The 23,096-nt window shown below is 46.1% G+C and overlaps 1 protein-coding gene across 4 annotated transcripts in view; it reads left to right on the forward strand.

Moving 5' to 3' along the window:
- LOC124025668 (beta-1-syntrophin-like) overlaps window positions 1-23,096 on the forward strand; it is a 71,029-nt gene that overhangs the window by 40,257 nt on the left and 7,676 nt on the right. For all 4 annotated transcript variants that reach the window (XM_046339005.1, XM_046339004.1, XM_046339007.1 and 1 more), the window contains exons 3-5: window positions 3,493-3,700; window positions 7,559-7,695; window positions 8,998-9,194. In XM_046339005.1, coding sequence (XP_046194961.1) covers window positions 3,493-3,700; window positions 7,559-7,695; window positions 8,998-9,194 — 542 coding nt within the window. The remainder of the gene's footprint in view (window positions 1-3,492; window positions 3,701-7,558; window positions 7,696-8,997; window positions 9,195-23,096) is intronic.

Raw genomic sequence — 23,096 nt, forward strand, 5'->3', positions numbered from 1 at the left:
CGAGCCAACTCCCTTCCTCCTCACCGGTCGTATGATTGTAGTATTGATCTCCTTCCGGGGACCACTCCTCCTCGAGGTAGACTATACTCTCTGTCGGCTCCCGAACGTAAGGCTCTCGAGGATTATTTGTCTGTGTCTCTTGACGCCGGTACCATAGTGCCTTCTTCTTCTCCGGCCGGGGCGGGGTTCTTTTTGTTAAGAAGAAGGACGGTACTCTGCGCCCCTGCGTGGATTATCGAGGGCTGAATGACATAACGGTTAAGAATCGTTATCCGCTTCCCCTTATGTCATCAGCCTTCGAGATTCTGCAGGGAGCCAGGTGCTTTACTAAGTTGGCCCTTCGTAACGCTTACCATCTCGTGCGCATCAGAGAGGGGGACGAGTGGAAAACGGCGTTTAACACTCCGTTAGGGCATTTTGAGTACCGGGTTCTGCCGTTCGGTCTCGCCAATGCGCCAGCTGTTTTTCAGGCATTAGTTAATGATGTTCTGAGAGACATGCTGAACATCTTTGTTTTTGTCTATCTTGACGATATCCTGATTTTTTCTCCGTCACTCGAGATTCATGTTCAGCACGTTCGACGTGTTCTACAGCGCCTTTTAGAGAATTGTCTCTACGTAAAGGCTGAGAAGTGCTCTTTTCATGTCTCCTCCGTTACTTTTCTCGGTTCCGTTATTTCCGCTGAAGGCATTCAGATGGATTCCGCTAAGGTCCAAGCTGTCAGTGATTGGCCCGTTCCAAGGTCACGTGTCGAGTTGCAGCGCTTTTTAGGTTTCGCTAATTTCTATCGGCGTTTCATTCGTAATTTCGGTCAAGTTGCTGCCCTCTCACAGCTCTTACTTCTGTCAAGACGTGTTTTAAGTGGTCCGGTTCCGCCCAGGGAGCTTTTGATCTTCTTAAAGAACGTTTTACGTCCGCTCCTATCCTCGTTACTCCTGACGTCACTAGACAATTCATTGTCGAGGTTGACGCTTCAGAGGTAGGCGTGGGAGCCATTCTATCCCAGCGCTTCCAGTCTGACGATAAGGTTCATCCTTGCGCTTATTTTTCTCATCGCCTGTCGCCATCTGAGCGCAACTATGATGTGGGTAACCGTGAACTGCTCGCCATCCGCTTAGCCCTAGGCGAATGGCGACAGTGGTTGGAGGGGCGACCGTTCCTTTTGTCGTTTGGACAGACCATAAGAACCTTGAGTACATCCGTTCTGCCAAACGACTTAATGCCCGTCAAGCTCGTTGGGCGTTGTTTTTCGCTCGTTTCGAGTTTGTGATTTCTTACCGTCCGGGTAGCAAGAACACCAAGCCTGATGCCTTATCCCGTCTGTTTAGTTCTTCTGTGGCTTCTACTGATCCCGAGGGGATTCTTCCTTATGGGCGTGTTGTCGGGTTAACAGTCTGGGGAATTGAAAGACAGGTTAAGCAAGCACTCACGCACACTGCGTCGCCGCGCGCTTGTCCTAGTAACCTCCTTTTCGTTCCTGTTTCCACTCGTCTGGCTGTTCTTCAGTGGGCTCACTCTGCCAAGTTAGCTGGTCATCCCGGTGTTCGAGGCACTCTTGCGTCTATTCGCCAGCGCTTTTGGTGGCCGACTCAGGAGCGTGACACGCGCCGTTTCGTGGCTGCTTGTTCGGACTGCGCGCAGACTAAGTCGGGTAACTCTCCTCCTGCCGGTCGTCTCAGACCGCTCCCATTCCTTCTCGACCATGGTCTCACATCGCCTTAGACTTCATTACCGGTCTGCCTTTGTCTGCGGGGAAGACTGTGATTCTTACGGTTGTCGATAGGTTCTCTAAGGCGGCACATTTCATTCCCCTCGCTAAACTTCCTTCCGCTAAGGAGACGGCACAAATCATTATTGAGAATGTATTCAGAATTCATGGCCTTCCGTTAGACGCCGTTTCAGACAGAGGCCCGCAATTCACGTCACAGTTTTGGAGGGAGTTCTGTCGTTTGATTGGTGCGTCCGTCAGTCTCTCTTCCGGGTTTCATCCCCAGTCTAACGGTCAAGCAGAGAGGGCCAATCAGACGATTGGTCGCATACTACGCAGCCTTTCTTTCAGAAACCCTGCGTCTTGGGCAGAACAGCTCCCCTGGGCAGAATACGCTCACAATTCGCTTCCTTCGTCTGCTACCGGGTTATCTCCGTTTCAGAGTAGTCTGGGTTACCAGCCTCCTCTGTTCTCATTCCAGCTTGCCGAGTCCAGCGTTCCCTCCGCTCAAGCGTTTGTCCAACGTTGTGAGCGCACCTGGAGGAGGGTGTGTTCTGCACTTTGCCGTTACAGGGCACAGACGGTGAGAGCCGCCAATAAACGCAGGATTAAGAGTCCAAGGTATTGTTGCGGCCAGAGAGTGTGGCTTTCCACTCGCAACCTTCCTCTTACGACAGCTTCTCGTAAGTTGACTCCGCGGTTCATTGGTCCGTTCCGTGTCTCCCAGGTCGTCAATCCTGTCGCTGTGCGACTGCTTCTTCCGCGACATCTTCGTCGCGTCCATCCTGTCTTCCATGTCTCCTGTGTTAAGCCCTTTCTTCGCACCCCCGTTCGTCTTCCCTCCCCCCTCCCGTCCTTGTCGAGAGCGCACCTATTTACAAGGTACATAAGATCATGGACATGCGTTCTCGGGGACGGGGTCACCAATACTTAGTGGATTGGGAGGGTTACGGTCCTGAGGAGAGGAGTTGGGTTCCGTCTCGGGACGTGCTGGACCGTTCACTCATCGATGATTTCCTCCGTTGCCGCCAGGATTCCTCCTCGAGTGCGCCAGGAGGCGCTCGGTGAGTGGGGGTACTGTCATGTTTGTCATTTATTATCATGTCTTGTCCCTGTGCTCCCCATTCTATTCGTTTCCCTCTGCTGGTCTTATTTGGTTCTTTCCCTCCTTCTATCCCTCTCTCTCCCCTCCCTCTCTCACTCTCTCGCTCTCTCTTCTCTCTATCGTTCCGTTCCTGCTCCCAGCTGTTCCTATTCCCCTAATCATCATTTAGTCTTCCCACACCTGTTCCCGATCCTTTCCCCTGATTAGAGTCCCTATTTATTCCTTTGTGTTCCGTTCCTGTCCCGTCGGTTCCTTGTTTTGTATTCACCATGCTGTGATTGTGTTTCGCCCTGTCCTGTCGTGTTTTTTGCCTTCATCAGATGCTGCGTGTGAGCAGGTGTCTCTGTCTACTACGGCCTGCGCCTACCCGAAGCGACCTGCAGTCTGTGGCCGCTTCTCCAGTTATTCCCCTCTACAGACTAGAGGATTTCTGTTATTCCCTGTTTGGACTTAAATAAACTCTGTTTCTGTTAAGTCGCTTTTGGGTCCTCTTTCACCTGCATGACACATCAAGCACACAGGGGCCATCTTCCTTTCCCTTCAAAGGGAAGTATTCTTTGTTGAACTGAAGAAGCCTTTTTCTCATGTCCACTGAAAGCTGTGCTATGGGAGCTATTTGCCTGTGACCAAACTAATTCACAGCTTTCTGAATGTCTCTCCGTCTGTTTGTGTTCTCCAGGCAGTTAGAGCTGCACTCTCCAGACGCCAAGCATACGGTGGTGTTACGGTGTAAAGACACAGCCTCGGCCCAGGCCTGGTTCGAGGTCATGCAGTCGGCGACCTCTAACCTCATCAACAAGGTCATCACGGAGGTCAAAGAGCACACGGGAAGAACAGGAATCGCAGGGAGCAGAGAGATCAGACACCTGGGCTGGCTGGCTGAGAAGGTAGGATCTACTCTGTACTTTATTGAATGTTGGTGCAGGAAAACACCTGAAAGGAACGTGCTCACCTTTAATCAGACCTATAATATGCCTTCACAGACCACCTTCTGATATTAACTCATATGTGATGTTTGTGAGGCAGACCTATAATAATGCCTTCACAGACCACCTTCTGATATTAACTCATATGTGATGTTTGTGAGGCAGACCTATAATATGCCTTCACAGACCACCTTCTGATATTAACTCATATGTGATGTTTGTGAGGCAGACCTATAATATGCCTTCACAGACCACCTTCTGATATTAACTCATATGTGATGTTTGTGAGGCAGACCTATAATATGCCTTCACAGACCACCTTCTGATATTAACTCATATGTGATGTTTGTGAGGCAGTTATACGATGGTGAGCCAAGCATTCTTGGAACCTCATACAGTATAGCTGATGCAGTAGTTGCCAACAGAAGAAGCCCAGATGGGGGCTTTGTAGTGTTCCTTCTATACAGTACAGCAGCTATTGATCCCAGGTGACTTTTCCCTGCGTGACTCCAGGTTTTCCCCCCTCCTCGTCCTCCTCTAAATCCTCTTTCATCACTCTCTTATTAGTCAGGGCCTGCCTGGCAGAGAGAGAGCGAGACGGCTAATACTGAGTAGACTATAGGCCTGAACTTTGGGCAGTCAGTCAACCAGTCAGACAGTCAGTCAGTCTGCCAAGCCAGAGGATGCTTTCCAGGCTTCTTAATGAGTTCCTCTTGTATTACTGCCTGCCTGTCCCATTGTGAGTCCCAAATGGCACCCTAGTGCACTATATAGGGAATATGGTGCCATTTGGGATGCAGAGTCTGGAGTCTGTGAATAATTATAAGGGCCTAAAGCCTTTCAGCGTGTGTGGAGTGGAGTGGTCTGCCTAGGCTTCGCCTGCCGTCCCATGTTCCTTTGTACAACGTCAATCTGACACACTCAGGAGTCTGAATCTCTACTTAGCTGTGTGATGGTCAACACACTACAGGCTGGAGTCAGTCTCTACTTAGCTGTGTGATGGTCAACCCACTGCAGGCTGGAGTCTGAGTCTCTACTTAGCTGTGTGATGGTCAACACACTACAGACTGGAGTCAGTCTCTACTTAGCTGTGTGATGGTCAACACACTACAGGCTGGAGTCTGTCTCTACTTAGCTGTGTGATGGTCAACACACTACAGGCTGGAGTCAGTCTCTACTTAGCTGTGTGATGGTCAACACACTACAGGCTGGAGTCAGTCTCTACTTAGCTGTGTGATGGTCAACACACTACAGGCTGGAGTCTGAGTCTCTACTTAGCTGTGTGATGGTCAACACACTACAGACTGGAGTCAGTCTCTACTTAGCTGTGTGATGGTCAACACACTACAGGCTGGAGTCTGTCTCTACTTAGCTGTGTGATGGTCAACAAACTACAGACTGGAGTCTGTCTCTACTTAGCTGTGTGATGGCCAACACATTAGACTGGAGTAAGTCTCTACTTAGCTGTGTAATGGTCAACACGCTACAGACTGGAGTCAGTCTCTACTTAGCTGTGTGATGGTCAACACACGACACAGCAGACCCTCTGGAGTTCAGCATGCTAATGTGATCAGATATCAGAGAAGAGAGGGAGGAGAGGAGAGGAGAGGAGAAGAGAAGAGAAGAGAAGAGAAGAGGAGAGGAGAGGAGAGGAGAGGAGAGGAGAGGAGAGGAGAGGAGAGGAGAGGAGAGGAGAGGAGAGGAGAAGAGAAGAGAAGAGAAGAGAAGAGAAGAGGAGAGGAGAGGAGAGGAGAGGAGAGGAGAGGAGAGGAGAGGAGAGGAGAGGAGAGGAGAGGAGAGGAGAGGAGAGGAGAGGAGAGGAGAGGAGAGGAGAGGAGAGGTGGGGATCCTTGTTTTACAGCCTTGTTGAGGTTGCTCTGTGCAACTGTCCTGAGCCTGGGCTTTAACCACAGACTTTATATTCACTCGCATACTATAGCCAATTATACTGTGGCAGCGTTTTAAATGTAATGATTGTTACACACTAATTATGTGGTTGTGTAGGCTTTAGTTAGAGCTACGTTTGTGAGCCTGTATATGGTGTTTTAATATGGTTACCTGGCAACATGTGTTGGTAATGTTATAGGATTGACCTATGGCCACCAGAATCACATGTTCTCACAACTAGCTGAGGACTTCATAGTGAGGCAAGAGGCTTATGGTTATGAGGATTGTGCTGTAACTTTCATCATAAGGATTGTGCTGTAACTAGGCGTTCATAATGAGGATTGTGCTGTAACTAGGTGTTCATAATGAGGATTGTGCTGTAACTAGGCGTTCATAATGAGGATTGTGCTGTAACTAGGCGTTCATAATGAGGATCGTGCTGTAACTTTCATAATGAGGATTGTGCTGTAACTTTCATAATGAGGATTGTGCTGTAACTAGGTGTTCATAATGAGGGTTGTGCTGTAACTAGGTGTTCATAATGAGGATTGTGCTGTAACTAGGTGTTCATAATGAGGATTGTGCTGTAACTAGGCGTTCATAATGAGGATTGTGCTGTAACTAGGCGTTCATAATGAGGATTGTGCTGTAACTTTCATAATGATGATTGTGCTGTAACTAGGTGTTCATAATGAGGGTTGTGCTGTAACTTTCATAATGAGGATTGTGCTGTAACTTTCACAATGAGGATTGTGCTGTAACTAGGCGTTCATAATGAGGATTGTGCTGTAACTTTCACAATGAGGATTGTGCTGTAACTAGGTGTTCATAATGAGGATTGTGCTGTAACTAGGTGTTCATAATGAGGATTGTGCTGTAACTAGGTGTTCATAATGAGGATTGTGCTGTAACTAGGTGTTCATAATGAGGATTGTGCTGTAACTAGGTGTTCATAATGAGGATTGTGCTGTAACTAGGTGTTCATAATGAGGATTGTGCTGTAACTAGGTGTTCATCATGAGGATTGTGCTGTAACTAGGTGTTCATCATGAGGATTGTGCTGTAACTTTCATAATGAGGATTGTGCTGTAACTTTCATAATGAGGATTGTGCTGTAACTTTCATAATGAAGATTGTGCTGTAACTTTCATAATGAGGATTGTGCTGTAACTTTCATAATGAGGATTGTGCTGTAACTTTCATAATGAAGATTGTGCTGTAACTTTCATAATGAAGATTGTGCTGTAACTTTCATAATGAAGATTGTGCTGTAACTTTCATAATGAGGATTGTGCTGTAACTTTCATAATGAGGATTGTGCTGTAACTTTCATAATGAGGATTGTGCTGTAACTTTCATAATGAGGATTGTGCTGTAACTAGGCGTTCATAATGAGGATTGTGCTGTAACTTTCATAATGAGGATTGTACTATAACTTTCATAATGAGGATGGTTATGCTGTATAATGTTATGCAAGCCGGTGTTGTATTGGGTGTCTGGGAGTTGAGAGTTTATCTACAGGCCAAGATAAATAAACTGTATAAAGTGCCTTCCTGTGAAAAATAACCAAGATTTTGTTACTAAGACTTAGTTACATAGAGAAAAATGCTGAAAACATTCAAGGTTGTGTCTTCGCTGTTAGTTTTATGTGCTTATCACTCTTGCTAAATTGTATTTTCTAGTCCATAACATTCCCTCCATTGCACCAGTAACCCCCATGCAAATGACAGCAGCAGCCTGTCACTCTGTGTGGTGTGTTTTCTCCCAGACAGAGAGTATTCTAACACTGTGTGGTGTGTTTTCTCCCAGACAGAGAGTATTCTAACACTGTGTGGTGTGTTTTCTCCCAGGCAGATAGTATTCTAACACTGTGTGGTGTGTTTTCTCCCAGACAGAGAGTATTCTAACACTGTGTGGTGTGTTTTCTCCCAGACAGAGAATGAGAAGCAGCAGTGGAAGCCAGTGCTGGTGATGGTGACAGAGAAAGACCTGCTCCTCTATCACAGCCTTCCACGCATGAAGGCTTCCTGGCACAGCCCTGCACACACATACCCACTGTTAGCTACACGGTACGCTACACACACCCTCACTCTACTAGCCACAAGAGAAATAGCTGCTGCTATCCACACAGTAAGCAAAATACACTGTCTTCCTGCTAGTCAAATAGCAAAACACATTTATCTTATCTTAGCCACATGGTTAGTAGCATCCACCCTGAACAACTCAACCATGACCACATGATAATCCTCCGCCACTCCAAACACACGTACCCTCTTGGCCAAGCATTAATCAGAACACATCTACCCTCTATTGGCCAAGCATTAATCAGAACACATCTACCCTCTTGGCCAAGCATTAATCAGAACACATCTAGCCTCTATTGGCCAGGCATTAATCAGAACACATCTACCCTCTATTGGCCAAGCATTAATCAGAACACATCTACCCTCTTGGCCAAGCATTAATCAGAACACATCTACCCTCTTGGCCAAGCATTAATCAGAACACATCTACCCTCTATTGGCCAAGCATTAATCAGAACACATCTAGCCTCTATTGGCCAGGCATTAATCAGAACACATCTACCCTCTATTGGCCAAGCATTAATCAGAACACATCTACCCTCTATTGGCCAGGCATTAATCAGAACACATCTAGCCTCTATTGGCCAGGCATTAATAATAATAATAATAATATATGCCATTTAGCAGACGCTTTTATCCAAAGCGACTTACAATCATGTGTGCATACATTCTACGTATGGGTGGTCCCGGGGATCGAACCCACTACCCTGGCGTTACAACACATCTACCCTCTATTGGGACAGCATTAATCAGAACACATCTACCCTCTATTGGCCAGGCATTAATCAGAACACATCTAGCCTCTATTGGCCAAGCATTAATCAGAACACATCTACCCTCTATTGGCCAAGCATTAATCAGAACACATCTACCCTCTATTGGCCAGGCATTAATCAGAACACATCTAGCCTCTATTGGCCAAGCATTAATCAGAACACATCTACCCTCTATTGGCCAGGCATTAATCAGAACACATCTAAATCTATTGGCCTCATGGTGCAGAACACATCTACCCTCTATTGGCCAAGCATTAATCAGAACACATCTAAATCTATTGGCCTCGTGGTGCAGAACACACGTGAAAGATGAGGTGGCACTGGAGGACAGGTCCACAACATGTTTCCATTACTGAACACAGCCAAGAACTCTGTTACTATTTATAATGTTATCAGTCATTACACCTTTATGTCCTTGATGTGAAGAGGGTTATATGGTTACAACCCTGACTAGCTAGTCTATCTCAACAGCAGGCACTTAGAATACAACAGAATGTGTGTCTGTCTGTAGGCTGGTGCACTCTGGTCCCGACCGAGGCTCTCCCCAGCCGGGCGTGGAGCTGTCCTTCGCCACACGTACGGGAACCAGACTGGGCATCGAGGCCCACCTGTTCAGAGCTGAGACCTGTCAGGACCTTTCACTGTGGACCAGGCACATCGTTACGGGCTGTCACTCCTCTGCCCAGATGATCAAAGAAGTCAGTACCAGTGAGTACCACTACGCTGATCCTGCTATAAGACTGTGTGAGCCCGCTGAGCTAAAGCCTTGATTAACCAAGTCACTACCAGTGAGTACCACTACACTGATCCTGCTATAAGACTGTGTGAGCCCGCTGAGCTAAAGCCTTGATTAACCAAGTCACTACCAGTGAGTACCACTACACTGATCCTGCTATAAGACTGTGTGAGCCCGCTGAGCTAAAGCCTTGATTAACCAAGTCACTACCAGTGAGTACCACTACACCGACCCTGCTATAAGACTATGTGAGCCCGCTGAGCTAAAGCCTTGATTAACCAAGTCACTACCAGTGAGTACCACTACACCAACCTTGCTATAAGACTATGTGAGCCCGCTGAGCTAAAGCCTTGATTAACCAAGTCACTACCAGTGAGTACCACTACACCGACCCTGCTATAAGACTGTGTGAGCCCGCTGAGCTAAAGCCTTGATTAACCAAGTCACTACCAGTGAGTACCACTACACCAACCTTGCTATAAGACTATGTGAGCCCGCTGAGCTAAAGCCTTGATTAACCAAGTCACTACCAGTGAGTACCACTACACCAACCTTGCTATAAGACTATGTGAGCCCGCTGAGCTAAAGCCTTGATTAACCAAGTCACTACCAGTGAGTACCACTACACCAACCTTGCTATAAGACTGTGAGCCCGCTGAGCTAAAGCCTTGATTAACCAAGTCACTACCAGTGAGTACCACTACACCGACCCTGCTATAAGACTGTGTGAGCCCGCTGAGCTAAAGCCTTGATTAACCAAGTCACTACCAGTGAGTACCACTACACTGATCCTGCTATTAGACAGTGTGAGCCTGCTGAGCTAAAGCCTTGATTAACCAAGTCACTACCAGTGAGTACCACTACACCGACCCTGCTATAAGACTGTGTGAGCCCGCTGAGCTAAAGCCTTGATTAACCAAGTCACTACCAGTGAGTACCACTACACTGATCCTGCTATTAGACTGTGTGAGCCTGCTGAGCTAAAGCCTTGATTAACCAAGTCACTACCAGTGAGTACCACCACACCGACCCTACTATTAGACTGTGTTAGCCCGCTGAGCTAAAGCCTTGATTAACCAAGTCACTACCAGTGAGTACCACTACGCTGATCCTGCTATAAGACTGTGTGAGCCCGCTGAGCTAAAGCCTTGATTAACCAAGTCACTACCAGTGAGTACCACTACGCTGATCCTGCTATAAGACTGTGTGAGCCCGCTGAGCTAAAGCCTTGATTAACCAAGTCACTACCAGTGAGTACCACTACACTGATCCTGCTATTAGACTGTGTGAGCCTGCTGAGCTAAAGCCTTGATTAACCAAGTCACTACCAGTGAGTACCACTACACTGATCCTGCTATTAGACTGTGTGAGCCTGCTGAGCTAAAGCCTTGATTAACCAAGTCACTACCAGTGAGTACCACTACACCGACCCTGCTATAAGACTGTGTGAGCCCGCTGAGCTAAAGCATTGATTAACCAAGTCACTACCAGTGAGTACCACTACACTGATCCTGCTATTAGACTGTGTGAGCCTGCTGAGCTAAAGCCTTGATTAACCAAGTCACTACCAGTGAGTACCACTACACCGACCCTGCTATAAGACTGTGTGAGCCCGCTGAGCTAAAGCCTTGATTAACCAAGTCACTACCAGTGAGTACCACTACACTGATCCTGCTATTAGACTGTGTGAGCCTGCTGAGCTAAAGCCTTGATTAACCAAGTCACTACCAGTGAGTACCACTACACCGACCCTGCTATTAGACTGTGTGAGCCCGCTGAGCTAAAGCCTTGATTAACCAAGTCACTACCAGTGAGTACCACTACACCGACCCTGCTATTAGACTGTGTGAGCCCGCTGAGCTAAAGCCTTGATTAACCAAGTCACTACCAGTGAGTACCACTACACCAACCTTGCTATAAGACTGTGAGCCCGCTGAGCTAAAGCCTTGATTAACCAAGTCACTACCAGTGAGTACCACTACACCGACCCTGCTATAAGACTGTGTGAGCCCGCTGAGCTAAAGCCTTGATTAACCAAGTCACTACCAGTGAGTACCACTACACTGATCCTGCTATTAGACTGTGTGAGCCTGCTGAGCTAAAGCCTTGATTAACCAAGTCACTACCAGTGAGTACCACTACACCGACCCTGCTATAAGACTGTGTGAGCCCGCTGAGCTAAAGCCTTGATTAACCAAGTCACTACCAGTGAGTACCACTACACTGATCCTGCTATTAGACTGTGTGAGCCTGCTGAGCTAAAGCCTTGATTAACCAAGTCACTACCAGTGAGTACCACTACACCGACCCTACTATTAGACTGTGTTAGCCCGCTGAGCTAAAGCCTTGATTAACCAAGTCACTACCAGTGAGTACCACTACGCTGATCCTGCTATAAGACTGTGTGAGCCCGCTGAGCTAAAGCCTTGATTAACCAAGTCACTACCAGTGAGTACCACTACGCTGATCCTGCTATAAGACTGTGTGAGCCCGCTGAGCTAAAGCCTTGATTAACCAAGTCACTACCAGTGAGTACCACTACACTGATCCTGCTATTAGACTGTGTGAGCCTGCTGAGCTAAAGCCTTGATTAACCAAGTCACTACCAGTGAGTACCACTACACTGATCCTGCTATTAGACTGTGTGAGCCTGCTGAGCTAAAGCCTTGATTAACCAAGTCACTACCAGTGAGTACCACTACACCGACCCTGCTATAAGACTGTGTGAGCCCGCTGAGCTAAAGCATTGATTAACCAAGTCACTACCAGTGAGTACCACTACACTGATCCTGCTATTAGACTGTGTGAGCCTGCTGAGCTAAAGCCTTGATTAACCAAGTCACTACCAGTGAGTACCACTACACCGACCCTGCTATAAGACTGTGTGAGCCCGCTGAGCTAAAGCCTTGATTAACCAAGTCACTACCAGTGAGTACCACTACACTGATCCTGCTATTAGACTGTGTGAGCCTGCTGAGCTAAAGCCTTGATTAACCAAGTCACTACCAGTGAGTACCACTACACCGACCCTGCTATTAGACTGTGTGAGCCCGCTGAGCTAAAGCCTTGATTAACCAAGTCACTACCAGTGAGTACCACTACACCGACCCTGCTATTAGACTGTGTGAGCCCGCTGAGCTAAAGCCTTGATTAACCAAGTCACTACCAGTGAGTACCACTACACCGACCCTGCTATAAGACTATGTGAGCCCGCTGAGCTAAAGCCTTGATTAACCAAGTCACTACCAGTGAGTACCACTACACTGATCCTGCTATAAGACAATGTGAGCCCACTGAGCTAAAGCCTTGATTAACCAAGTCACTACCAGTGAGCCTAGGTAGACATTAGCTTGGGGAGTAACTTAAATCAAGGTTAGTTGTGATGTTAAGTGTGGTTGTAACATAGACGGGTTTGTCAGTCTCAGTACAGTACTCATAGCTGCAGTATTTGGTAAGGGGGAGTTACTGATGGGCAGTCACATGGAAGACATTGAGAAAGGAACGGAATGTCACTGTGAGATCCTGTGTGTGTGGTCTGTGTATGTGTAGTGTGTGGTTAGTGTGGTCTGTCTGTGGTCTGTGTGTGTGGTCAGTGTAGTCAGTGTGGTCTGTCTGTGTGTCTGTGGTCTGTGTGTGTGGTCAGTGTGGTCTGTCTGTGTGTGTGTGGTCCGTGTGTCTGTGGTCTGTGTGTGTGTGGTCCGTGTGTGTGTGTAGTCTGCTTGTGTGTGTGGTCTGTCTGTGTGTGTGTGTGTGTGTGTGTGTGTGTGTGTGTGTGTGTGTGTGTGTGTGTGTGTGTGTGTGTGTGTGTGTGTGTGTGTGTGTGTGTGTGTGTGTGTGTGTGTGTGTGTGTGTGTGTGTGTGTGTGTGTGTGTGTGTGTGTGTGTTGTCTCTGTGTGTGTGTGGTCTGTGTGTGGTTTGTGTGTGTGGTCTGTGTGTCTGTGAGGTATGTGTGGTCTCTCTCTGTGTGTGTGTGTGTGTGTGTGTGTGTGTGTGTGTGTGTGTGTGTGTGTGTGTGTGTGTGTGTGTGTGTGTGTGTGTGTGTGTGTGTGTGTGTGTGTGTGTGTGTGTGTGTGTGTGTGTGTGTGTGTGTGTGTGTGTGTGTGTGTGTGTGGTTTGTGTGTGTGTGGTGTGTGTGTGTGTGGTGTGTGTGTGTGTGTGAGATAAACAAAAGTGAAATAACCAATCAAAGTGAACAGTAAACATAACACTCACAAATGTTTCAGAGGAATATTATGTATATGTACAGTATTGTAACAATGTGCAAATAGTTAAAGTACAAAAGGGAAAATAAATAAACATAAATATGAGTTATATTCTCTCTCTCAATATGGCTCACATTACTTTTACTGGCGTCGCTACAATGTTTTGGTGGTGTATTAAGTACTTCCTTCGTTTCAGCACGTTGCTCACAACAACAGGCCAACCTTCAGGTACTTTAGAGCTACATACTGGAAGATGCCTGTTACCACACAAACACACATGCTGCTATCTGAGATGTTCCGGACGTGTGCTGCAGGCTTGTTGTAGCTGACTGGTAGAGAGGAGCAGAGCTCTCGTCACTAGTGGAAATGTAAACAGCTGTTAGGTGAGAGACGTCCACACTACCCAGGCAGGAGAGGAGAGAGTTTCCTGCACCTTTCACAGCTTTATTTAGCTGCTAAACAGCTGCTTCATTTACAAGGAGGATCTCTCTCTCTCCTCGTCCTCTGTCATAAGCTACAGTGGAGGTCAGACACATGTTGGGAATGGGAGAGACAAAGGGAGGAGGGATTTTACTCACTGACTTAGTTCAGTTGATCAGAGTTTATTACAACATGTCAAAACAAATCTGTGTCCCAAATAGCACCCTAATACCTATACAGTATAGTGCACTACATCTGACTAGAGCCCTATGGGGAATAGGGTGCTGTTTGGGACACAACCAGTGTTTATCAACTGTGTTGTTACTGATCCAGTGACTGAGGGAACTATGTCACAACATGTTGTTACTGATCCAGTGACTGAGGGAACTATGTCACAACATGTTGTTACTGATCCAGTGACTGAGGGAACTATGTCACAACATGTTGTTACTGATCCAGTGTTTGAGGGAACTATGTAACAACATGTTGTTACTGATCCAGTGACTGAGGGAACTATGTCAGAACATGTTGTTACTGATCCAGTGACTGAGGGAACTATGTCACAACATGTTGTTACTGATCCAGTGACTGAGGGAACTATGTCACAACATGTTGTTACTGATCCAGTGACTGAGGGAACTATGTCACAACATGTTGTTACTGATCCAGTGACTGAGGGAACTATGTCACAACATGTTGTTACTGATCCAGTGACTGAGGGAACTATGTCACAACATGTTGTTACTGATCCAGTGACTGAGGGAACTATGTCACAACATGTTGTTACTGATCCAGTGACTCAGGGAACTATGTCACAACATGTTGTTACTGATCCAGTGACTGAGGGAACTATGTCACAACATGTTGTTACTGATCCAGTGACTGAGGGAACTATGTAACAACATGTTGTTACTGATCCAGTGACTGAGGGAACTATGTCACAACATGTTGTTACTGATCCAGTGTTTGAGGGAACTATGTAACAACATGTAGTTACTGATCCAGTGACTGAGGGAACTATGTCACAACATGTTGTTACTGATCCAGTGACTGAGGGAACTATGTCACAACATGTTGTTACTGATCCAGTGACTGAGGGAACTATGTCACAACATGTTGTTACTGATCCAGTGTCTGATGGAACTATGTCACAACATGTTGTTACTGATCCAGTGACTCAGGGAACTATGTCACAACATGTTGTTACTGATCCAGTGACTGAGGGAACTATGTCACAACATGTTGTTACTGATCCAGTGACTGAGGGAACTATGTCACAACATGTTGTTACTGATCCAGTGACTGAGGGAACTATGTCACAACATGTTGTTACTGATCCAGTGTCTGATGGAACTATGTCACAACATGTTGTTACTGATCCAGTGACTGAGGGAACTATGTCACAACATGTTGTTACTGATCCAGTGACTGAGGGAACTATGTCACAACATGTTGTTACTGATCCAGTGACTGAGGGAACTATGTCACAACATGTTGTTACTGATCCAGTGACTCAGGGAACTATGTCACAACATGTTGTTACTGATCCAGTGACTGAGGGAACTATGTCACAACATGTTGTTACTGATCCAGTGACTGAGGGAACTATGTAACAACATGTTGTTACTGATCCAGTGACTGAGGGAACTATGTCACAACATGTTGTTACTGATCCAGTGACTGAGGGAACTATGTCACAACATGTTGTTACTGATCCAGTGACTGAGGGAACTATGTCACAACATGTTGTTACTGATCCAGTGACTGAGGGAACTATGTCACAACATGTTGTTACTGATCCAGTGTCTGAGGGAACTATGTCACAACATGTTGTTACTGATCCAGTGACTGAGGGAACTATGTCACAACATGTTGTTACTGATCCAGTGACTGAGGGAACTATGTCACAACATGTTGTTACTGATCCAGTGTCTGAGGGAACTATGTCACAACATGTTGTTACTGATCCAGTGACTGAGGGAACTATGTCACAACATGTTGTTACTGATCCAGTGACTGAGGGAACTATGTCACAACATGTTGTTACTGATCCAGTGACTGAGGGAACTATGTCACAACATGTTGTTACTGATCCAGTGACTGAGGGAACTATGTCACAACATGTTGTTACTGATCCAGTGACTGAGGGAACTATGTCACAACATGTTGTTACTGATCCAGTGACTGAGGGAACAACGTCAAATATGTTGTTTTCACTAAGAGCTCTTTAGGAATGGATCATATATCACTTCACTTATGTCTGACATCAGCTGTCAGACATAAGCTTTGCTGTCATTGCTAGGCCCACGTAAACATTGTTGTCATAGGAGGGTATACAATGGGAACCTAATATACTATGTCTGGACAGTGTATAGAATTGTTTATTTTCAGCAAACTTAACATGTGTAAATATTTATATGAACATAAAAAGATTCAACAACTGAACAAGTTCCACAGACATGTGACTAACGGAAATGGAATAATGTGTCCCTGAACAAAGGGGGGCGGGGTCAAAATCAAAAGTAACAGTCAGTATCTGGTGTGGCCCCTCCTCCTCATTGACTGCACCAGATTTGCCAGTTCTTGCTGTGAGATGTTACCCCACTCTTCCAACAAGGCACCTGCAAGTTCCCGGACATTTCTGAGGGGAATGGGCCCTAGCCCTCACCCTCCGATCCAACAGGTCCCAGACGTGCTCAATGGGATTGAGATCCGGGCTCTTCGCTGGCCATGGCAGAACACTGACATTCCTGTCTTGCAGGAAATCACGCACAGAACGAGCAGCATGGCTGGTGACACTGTCATGCTGGAGGGTCATGTCAGGATGAGCCTGCAGGAAGGGTACCACATGAGGGAGGAGGATGTCTTCCCAGTAATACACAGCATTGAGATTGCCTGCAATGACAACAAGCCCAGTCCGATGATGCTGCGACACACCGCCCCAGACCATGGCTGACCCTCCACCTCCAAATCGATCCCGCTCCAGAGTACAGGCCTCGGTGTAATGCTCATTCCTTTGACGATAAACGCGAATCCGAGACAAAACCGCGACTCATCAGTGAAGAGCACTTTGTGCCAGTCCTGTCTGGTCCATAGACTAGTCCATAGCCATAGCCACTGCGAGGACGATCAGCTGTCCGTCCTGTCACCCTGTAGCGCTGTCTTAGGCGTATCTCATTACAGACATGAAAATGTATTGCCCTGGCCACATCTGCAGTCCTCATGCCTCCTTGCAGCATACCTAAGGCACGTTCACGCAGATGAGCAGGGACCCTGGGCTTCTTTCTTTTGGTGTTTTTCAGAGTCAGTAGAAAGGCCTCTTTAGTGTCCTAAGTTTTCATAACTGTGACCTTAATTGCCTACTGTCTGTAAGCTGTTAGTGTCTTAACGACCGTTCCACGGGTGCATGTTCATTAATTGTTTATGGTTCATTGAACAAGCATGGTGAAACAGTGTTTAAACCCTTTACAATGAAAATCTGTGTAGTTATTTGGATTTTTACGAATTATCTTTGAAAGACAAGGTCCTGAAAAAGGGCTGTTTCTTTTTTTGCTGAGTTTATATAGATGACGTCGACAGAGATGGTCGCCTCGCTTCGAGTTCTTAGGAAACAATGCAGTATTTATTTTTTAATGTATTATTTCTTACATTGTTACACCAGGAAATCTTATTACATTGAGCCGGGAAGAACTATTGGATATAAGAGCAACGTAAACTTACCGACATTACGACCAGGAATACAACTTTCCTGAAGCGGATCCTCTGTTCGGACCACCACCCAGGACAATGGATCTAATTCCAGTAGTCGACCCAAAACATCGGCGATGCAGAAGGGGCAGACGAAGCGTCCACCTGGTCAGACTCCGTAGAAGTGTATATCTCCCACCGCTCCTGAGTATACTACTAGCCAATGTCCAGTGTCTTGACAACAAGGTAGACGAAATTCGAGCGCCGGTTGCCTTCCAGAGAGACATCACAGATTGTAACATTCTCTGTTTCACGGAAACATGGCTCGGGATATGTTGTCGGAATCAGTTCAGCCACCGGGCTTCATCATGCATCGCGCCGACAGAGATAAACACCTCTCTGGGAAGAGGAAGGGCGGGGCTGTATGCTGTATGATTAACGACTTATGGTGTAATCATAACAACATACAGGAACTCAAATCCTTCTGCTCACCCAACCTAGAATTCTTTACACTCAAATTTGACCTACCAAGAGAATTCTCGTCAGTTATAGTCACAGTTGTGTACATTCCCCCTCAAGCAGACACCAAGATGGCCATCAAGGAACTTCACTGGATAATATGCAAACTGGAAACCACACATCCTGAGGCTGCATTTATTGTAGCTGGAGATTTTAACAAAGCACATTTGAGAACAAGGCTATCTAAATTCTACCAGCATATCGATTGCGCTACGCGCATGGGCAATACACCACTGCTACTCAAACTTCCGTGATGCATAAAAAGCCCTCCCCCGCCCTCCCTTCGGCAAATCCGACCACAACGCCATCAGAAACTCAAACAGGATGTACCAGTAACGAGAACCATTCAACGCTGGTCCTACCAATCGGAAGCCACCTTTCAAGATTGTTTTGATCACGGGGACTAGAAAATGTTCCTGTCACTGAATTAAATGACTACCACCCCGTAGCACTCACTTCTGTCATCATGAAGTGCTTTGAGAGACTAGTCAAGGATCATATCACCTCCACCTTACCGGCCAGCCTAGAGCCTAGACCCACTTCAGTTTGCATACCTCCCCAACAGGTCCACAGATGATACAATCTCCATCCCACTGTACACTGCCCTATCCCATCTGGACAAGAGGAATACCTATGTGAGAATGCTGTTCATTGACTACAGCTCAGCATTCAACCCCACAGTACCCTCCAAGCTCATCATCAAGCTAGAGGCCCAGGGTCTTAACCCAACCGTGTGCAATTGGATCCTGGACTTTCTGACGGGCCGCCCCCAGGTAGTGAAGGTAGGAAATAACATCTCCACTTCCGACCCTCAACATTGGGGCCTCACAAGGGTGCATGCTCAGCCCCCTCTTGTACTCCCTGTTCACCCACGACTGGGTGGCCATGCATGCCTCCAACTCAATCATCAAGTTTACAGACAACACAACATTAGTGGGCTTGATAACCAACAATGATGAGACGGCCTACAGGGAGGAGGTGAGGGCCCTCAGAGTGTGGTGTCAGGAAAATAACCTGTCACTAAATGTCAAGAAAACAAAGGAGAAGATCGTGGACTTCAGGAAACAGCAGAGGGAGCACCGCCCTATCCACATCGACGAGACCGCAGTGGAGAAGGTGAAAGGTTTTAAGTTCCTCGGTGTACACATCACAGACAAACTGAATTGGTCCACCCACATAGACAGTGTGGTTAAGAAGGCCAACAGTCCCTCTTCAATCTCAGGAGGCTGAAGAAATTTGGCTTGTCACCCAAAACCTTGACAAACTTTTACGGATGCACAATCGAGAGCATCCTGTCAGGCTGTATCACCGCCGGCTACGGCAACTGCACTGCCCTCAACCACAAGGCTCTCCAGAGGGTGGTGTGGTCTGCACAACGCATCACCGGGGCAAACTACCTGCCCTCCATGACACCTACAGCACCCAATGTCACAGGAAGGCCAAAAATATCATCGAGGACATCAACCACCCGAACCACTGCCTGTTCACCCCGCTACCATCCAGAAGGCGAGGTCAGTACAGGTGCATCAAAGCTGGGACCGAAAAACTGGAAAAAAGCTTCTATCTCAAGGCCATCAGACTGTTAAACAGCCATCACTAGCACAGAGAGGCTGCTGCCTACATTGAGACCCAATCACTGGCCACTTTAGTAAATGGATCACTAGTCACTTTACACAATGGCACTCTAAATAATGGCAATTTAATAATGTTTACATATCTTACATCACATGTATATACTGTATTTTATACCATCTATTGCCTATGACACTTGGCCATCGCTCATCCATATACTTACATGTACATATTCTCATTCACCCCTTTAGATTTGTGTGTATTAGGCAGTTGTTGGGGAATTGTTAGATTACTTGTTAGATATTACTGCACTGTCGGAACTAGAAGCACAAGCATTTCGCTACACTTGCATTAACATCTGCTAACCATGTGTATGTGACAAATAAAATTTGATTTGAAACTAATACAATATGTCTGGACAGGGTATAGAATAGGAAACTAATAAACTTTGTCTGGACAGTGTCTGTGAATCTGTGAAAGAGGCATGCTATGGTCCTCTATGGACCTCTATGGTCCTCTATGATCCTCTATGGTCCTCTATGGTCCTCTATGGTCCTCTATGGACCTCTATGGTCCTCTATGGACCTCTATGGTCCTCTATGGTCCTCCATGGTCCTCTATGGACCTCTATGGTCCTCTATGGACCTATATGGACCTCTATGATCCTCTATGGTCCTCTATGGTCCTCTATGGACCTCTATGGTCCTCTATGGTCCTCCATGGTCCTCTATGGACCTCTATGGTCCTCTATGGACCTCTATGGTCCTCTATGGACCTCTATGGTCCTCTATGGTCCTCCATGGTCCTCTATGGACCTCTATGGTCCTCTATGGTCCTCTGGAGTGTGTGGTTGACTGTTTTTGTCTCTTTGTAGACTGTGACATTTGGCTAAATCTTTGTAATATTTTATTTACAGTGAGAACGTTGTTAATATTAGTATTACAATATTTGTCCTAAGAATAGCTGAACTCTACGTCGGGGTCTGGGCCTAGCGCCATGTTGTGGGGTTTTAGAGGAAAAAGGCCCCTTTTGGCTAAGGAGTTACATTTCCATTGATGATTATTACGGAGACTGCGTCCCAAACTGGACCCTATTCCCGAACGCAGTGCACTACACATGGTACCATTTAGGACGCATCTTGAGGAATTAGGGTTTTCGCGTTTGATGTCATCACAGTTATGTTTGCTTGGTAGACTGTTGACTATAGGGGTTTATGATGTCATCACAGTTGTGTATGCTTGGTAGACTGTTGACTATAAGGGTTTATGATGTCATCACAGTTGTGTTTGCTTGGTAGACTGTTGACTATAGGGGTTTATGATGTCATCACAGTTGTGTTTGCTTGGTAGACTGTTGACTATAGGGGTTTATGATGTCATCACAGTTGTGTATGCTTGGTAGACTGTTGACTATAGGGGTTTATGATGTCATCACAGTTGTGTTTGCTTGGTAGACTGTTGACTATAGGGGTTTATGATGTCATCACAGTTGTGTTTGCTTGGTAGACTGTTGACTATAGGGGTTTATGATGTCATCACAGTTGTGTTTGCTTGGTAGACTGTTGACTATAGGGGTTTATGATGTCATCACAGTTGTGTTTGCTTGGTAGACTGTTGACTATAGGGGTTTATGATGTCATCACAGTTGTGTTTGCTTGGTAGACTGTTGACTATAGGGGTTTATGATGTCATCACAGTTGTGTATGCTTGGTAGACTGTTGACTATAGGGGTTTATGATGTCATCACAGTTGTGTATGCTTGGTAGACTGTTGACTATAGGGGTTTATGATGTCATCACAGTTGTGTTTGTTTGGTAGACTGTTGACTATAGGGGTTTATGATGTCATCACAGTTGTGTTTGTTTGGTAGACTGTTGACTATAGGGGTTTATGATGTCATCACAGTTGTGTTTGTTTGGTAGACTGTTGACTATAGGGGTTTATGATGTCATCACAGTTGTGTTTGTTTGGTAGACTGTTGACTATAGGGGTTTATGATGTCATCACAGTTGTGTTTGTTTGGTAGACTGTTGACTATAGGGGTTTATGATGTCATCACAGTTGTGTTTGCTTGGTAGACTGTTGACTATAGGGGTTTATGATGTCATCACAGTTGTGTTTGCTTGGTAGACTGTTGACTATAGGGGTTTATGATGTCATCACAGTTGTGTTTGTTTGGTAGACTGTTGACTATAGGGGTTTATGATGTCATCACAGTTGTGTTTGCTTGGTAGACTGTTGACTATAGGGGTTTATGATGTCATCACAGTTGTGTTTGTTTGGTAGACTGTTGACTATAGGGTTTATGATGTCATCACAGTTGTGTTTGCTTGGTAGACTGTTGACTATAGGGGTTTATGATGTCATCACTGTTGTGTTTGCTTAATATTGTAACTTAAGCACCTAAAGCACACACGCAGGAGAAGGGCTCTCTATCAAGGAGTGACCCCTATACTGAATATCATACTGTATGTCACGTGTGGGAAAGAAATCTAACATAGACATTGGCTTGGGGATAAACTACTCTCAGACCCTATATGGTTAGAGCTTGGGGATAAACTACTCCTAGACCCTACAGGGTTAGAGCTTGGGGATAAACTACTCCTAGATCCTACAGGGTTAGAGCTTGGGGATAAACTACTCCTAGACCCTACAGGGTTAGATATTGGGGTAAACTACTCCTAGACCCTACATGGGTAGAGCTTGGGGATAAACTACTCCTAGACCCTACAGGGTTAGAGCTTGGGGGTAAACTACTCCTAGATCCTACAGGGTTAGAGCTTGGGGGTAAACTACTCCTAGACCCTACAGGGTTAGAGCTTGGGGGTAAACTACTCCTAGACCCTACAGGGTTAGAGCTTGGGAAACACTACTCCTAGACCCTATATGGTTAGAGCTTGGGGATAAACTACTCCTACACCCTAAAGGGTTAGAGCTTGGGGATAAACTAGGACTCACAGATCCTACAGGGCTAGAAATCACTCAAAAGTCCATAAATGACCTTTTAAGGATTCTGGTAGTTATAGTAACCAAACTGGATCCACCTTGCTTTCCTTGGGGAGGTTTCTGTGTTTTGCCACTCTGAAAGGAGGGTCTTTGTGTCTGACTGAAAGCATCTTTGTGTGTGTGTTTCCCTGTTGGTGGGAAAGTGGTGGGAGTCACACAGGTCAAGCATTCAGGTAGGGAGTAGTATTTCCTTATTGTGGAACAGAAAAACACAAACACCTGAGAGTGTTGGGTACATGTTAGTTTGACCTCTGACCTTTCCATACAACTTCTTCCCACAGGTAATTCTAAGTCAGTATTAAGAGAATGTTGTTGTGACAGCAATATGAGGACGATATGATACGGACAATGCCTTTAACACAACAATACCTTTCGGACCACCCTCTAAAGAAGATAAGTCCTTTGTGAAACTGCCTTTCCAAGAAACAGTGTGTGTTGATCAGTAAAGTGTTCCATCTTAGCTTGAGTC

This window comes from Oncorhynchus gorbuscha, unplaced genomic scaffold (assembly GCF_021184085.1).
Source record: "Oncorhynchus gorbuscha isolate QuinsamMale2020 ecotype Even-year unplaced genomic scaffold, OgorEven_v1.0 Un_scaffold_2335, whole genome shotgun sequence".
Taxonomy (NCBI): domain Eukaryota; kingdom Metazoa; phylum Chordata; class Actinopteri; order Salmoniformes; family Salmonidae; genus Oncorhynchus; species Oncorhynchus gorbuscha.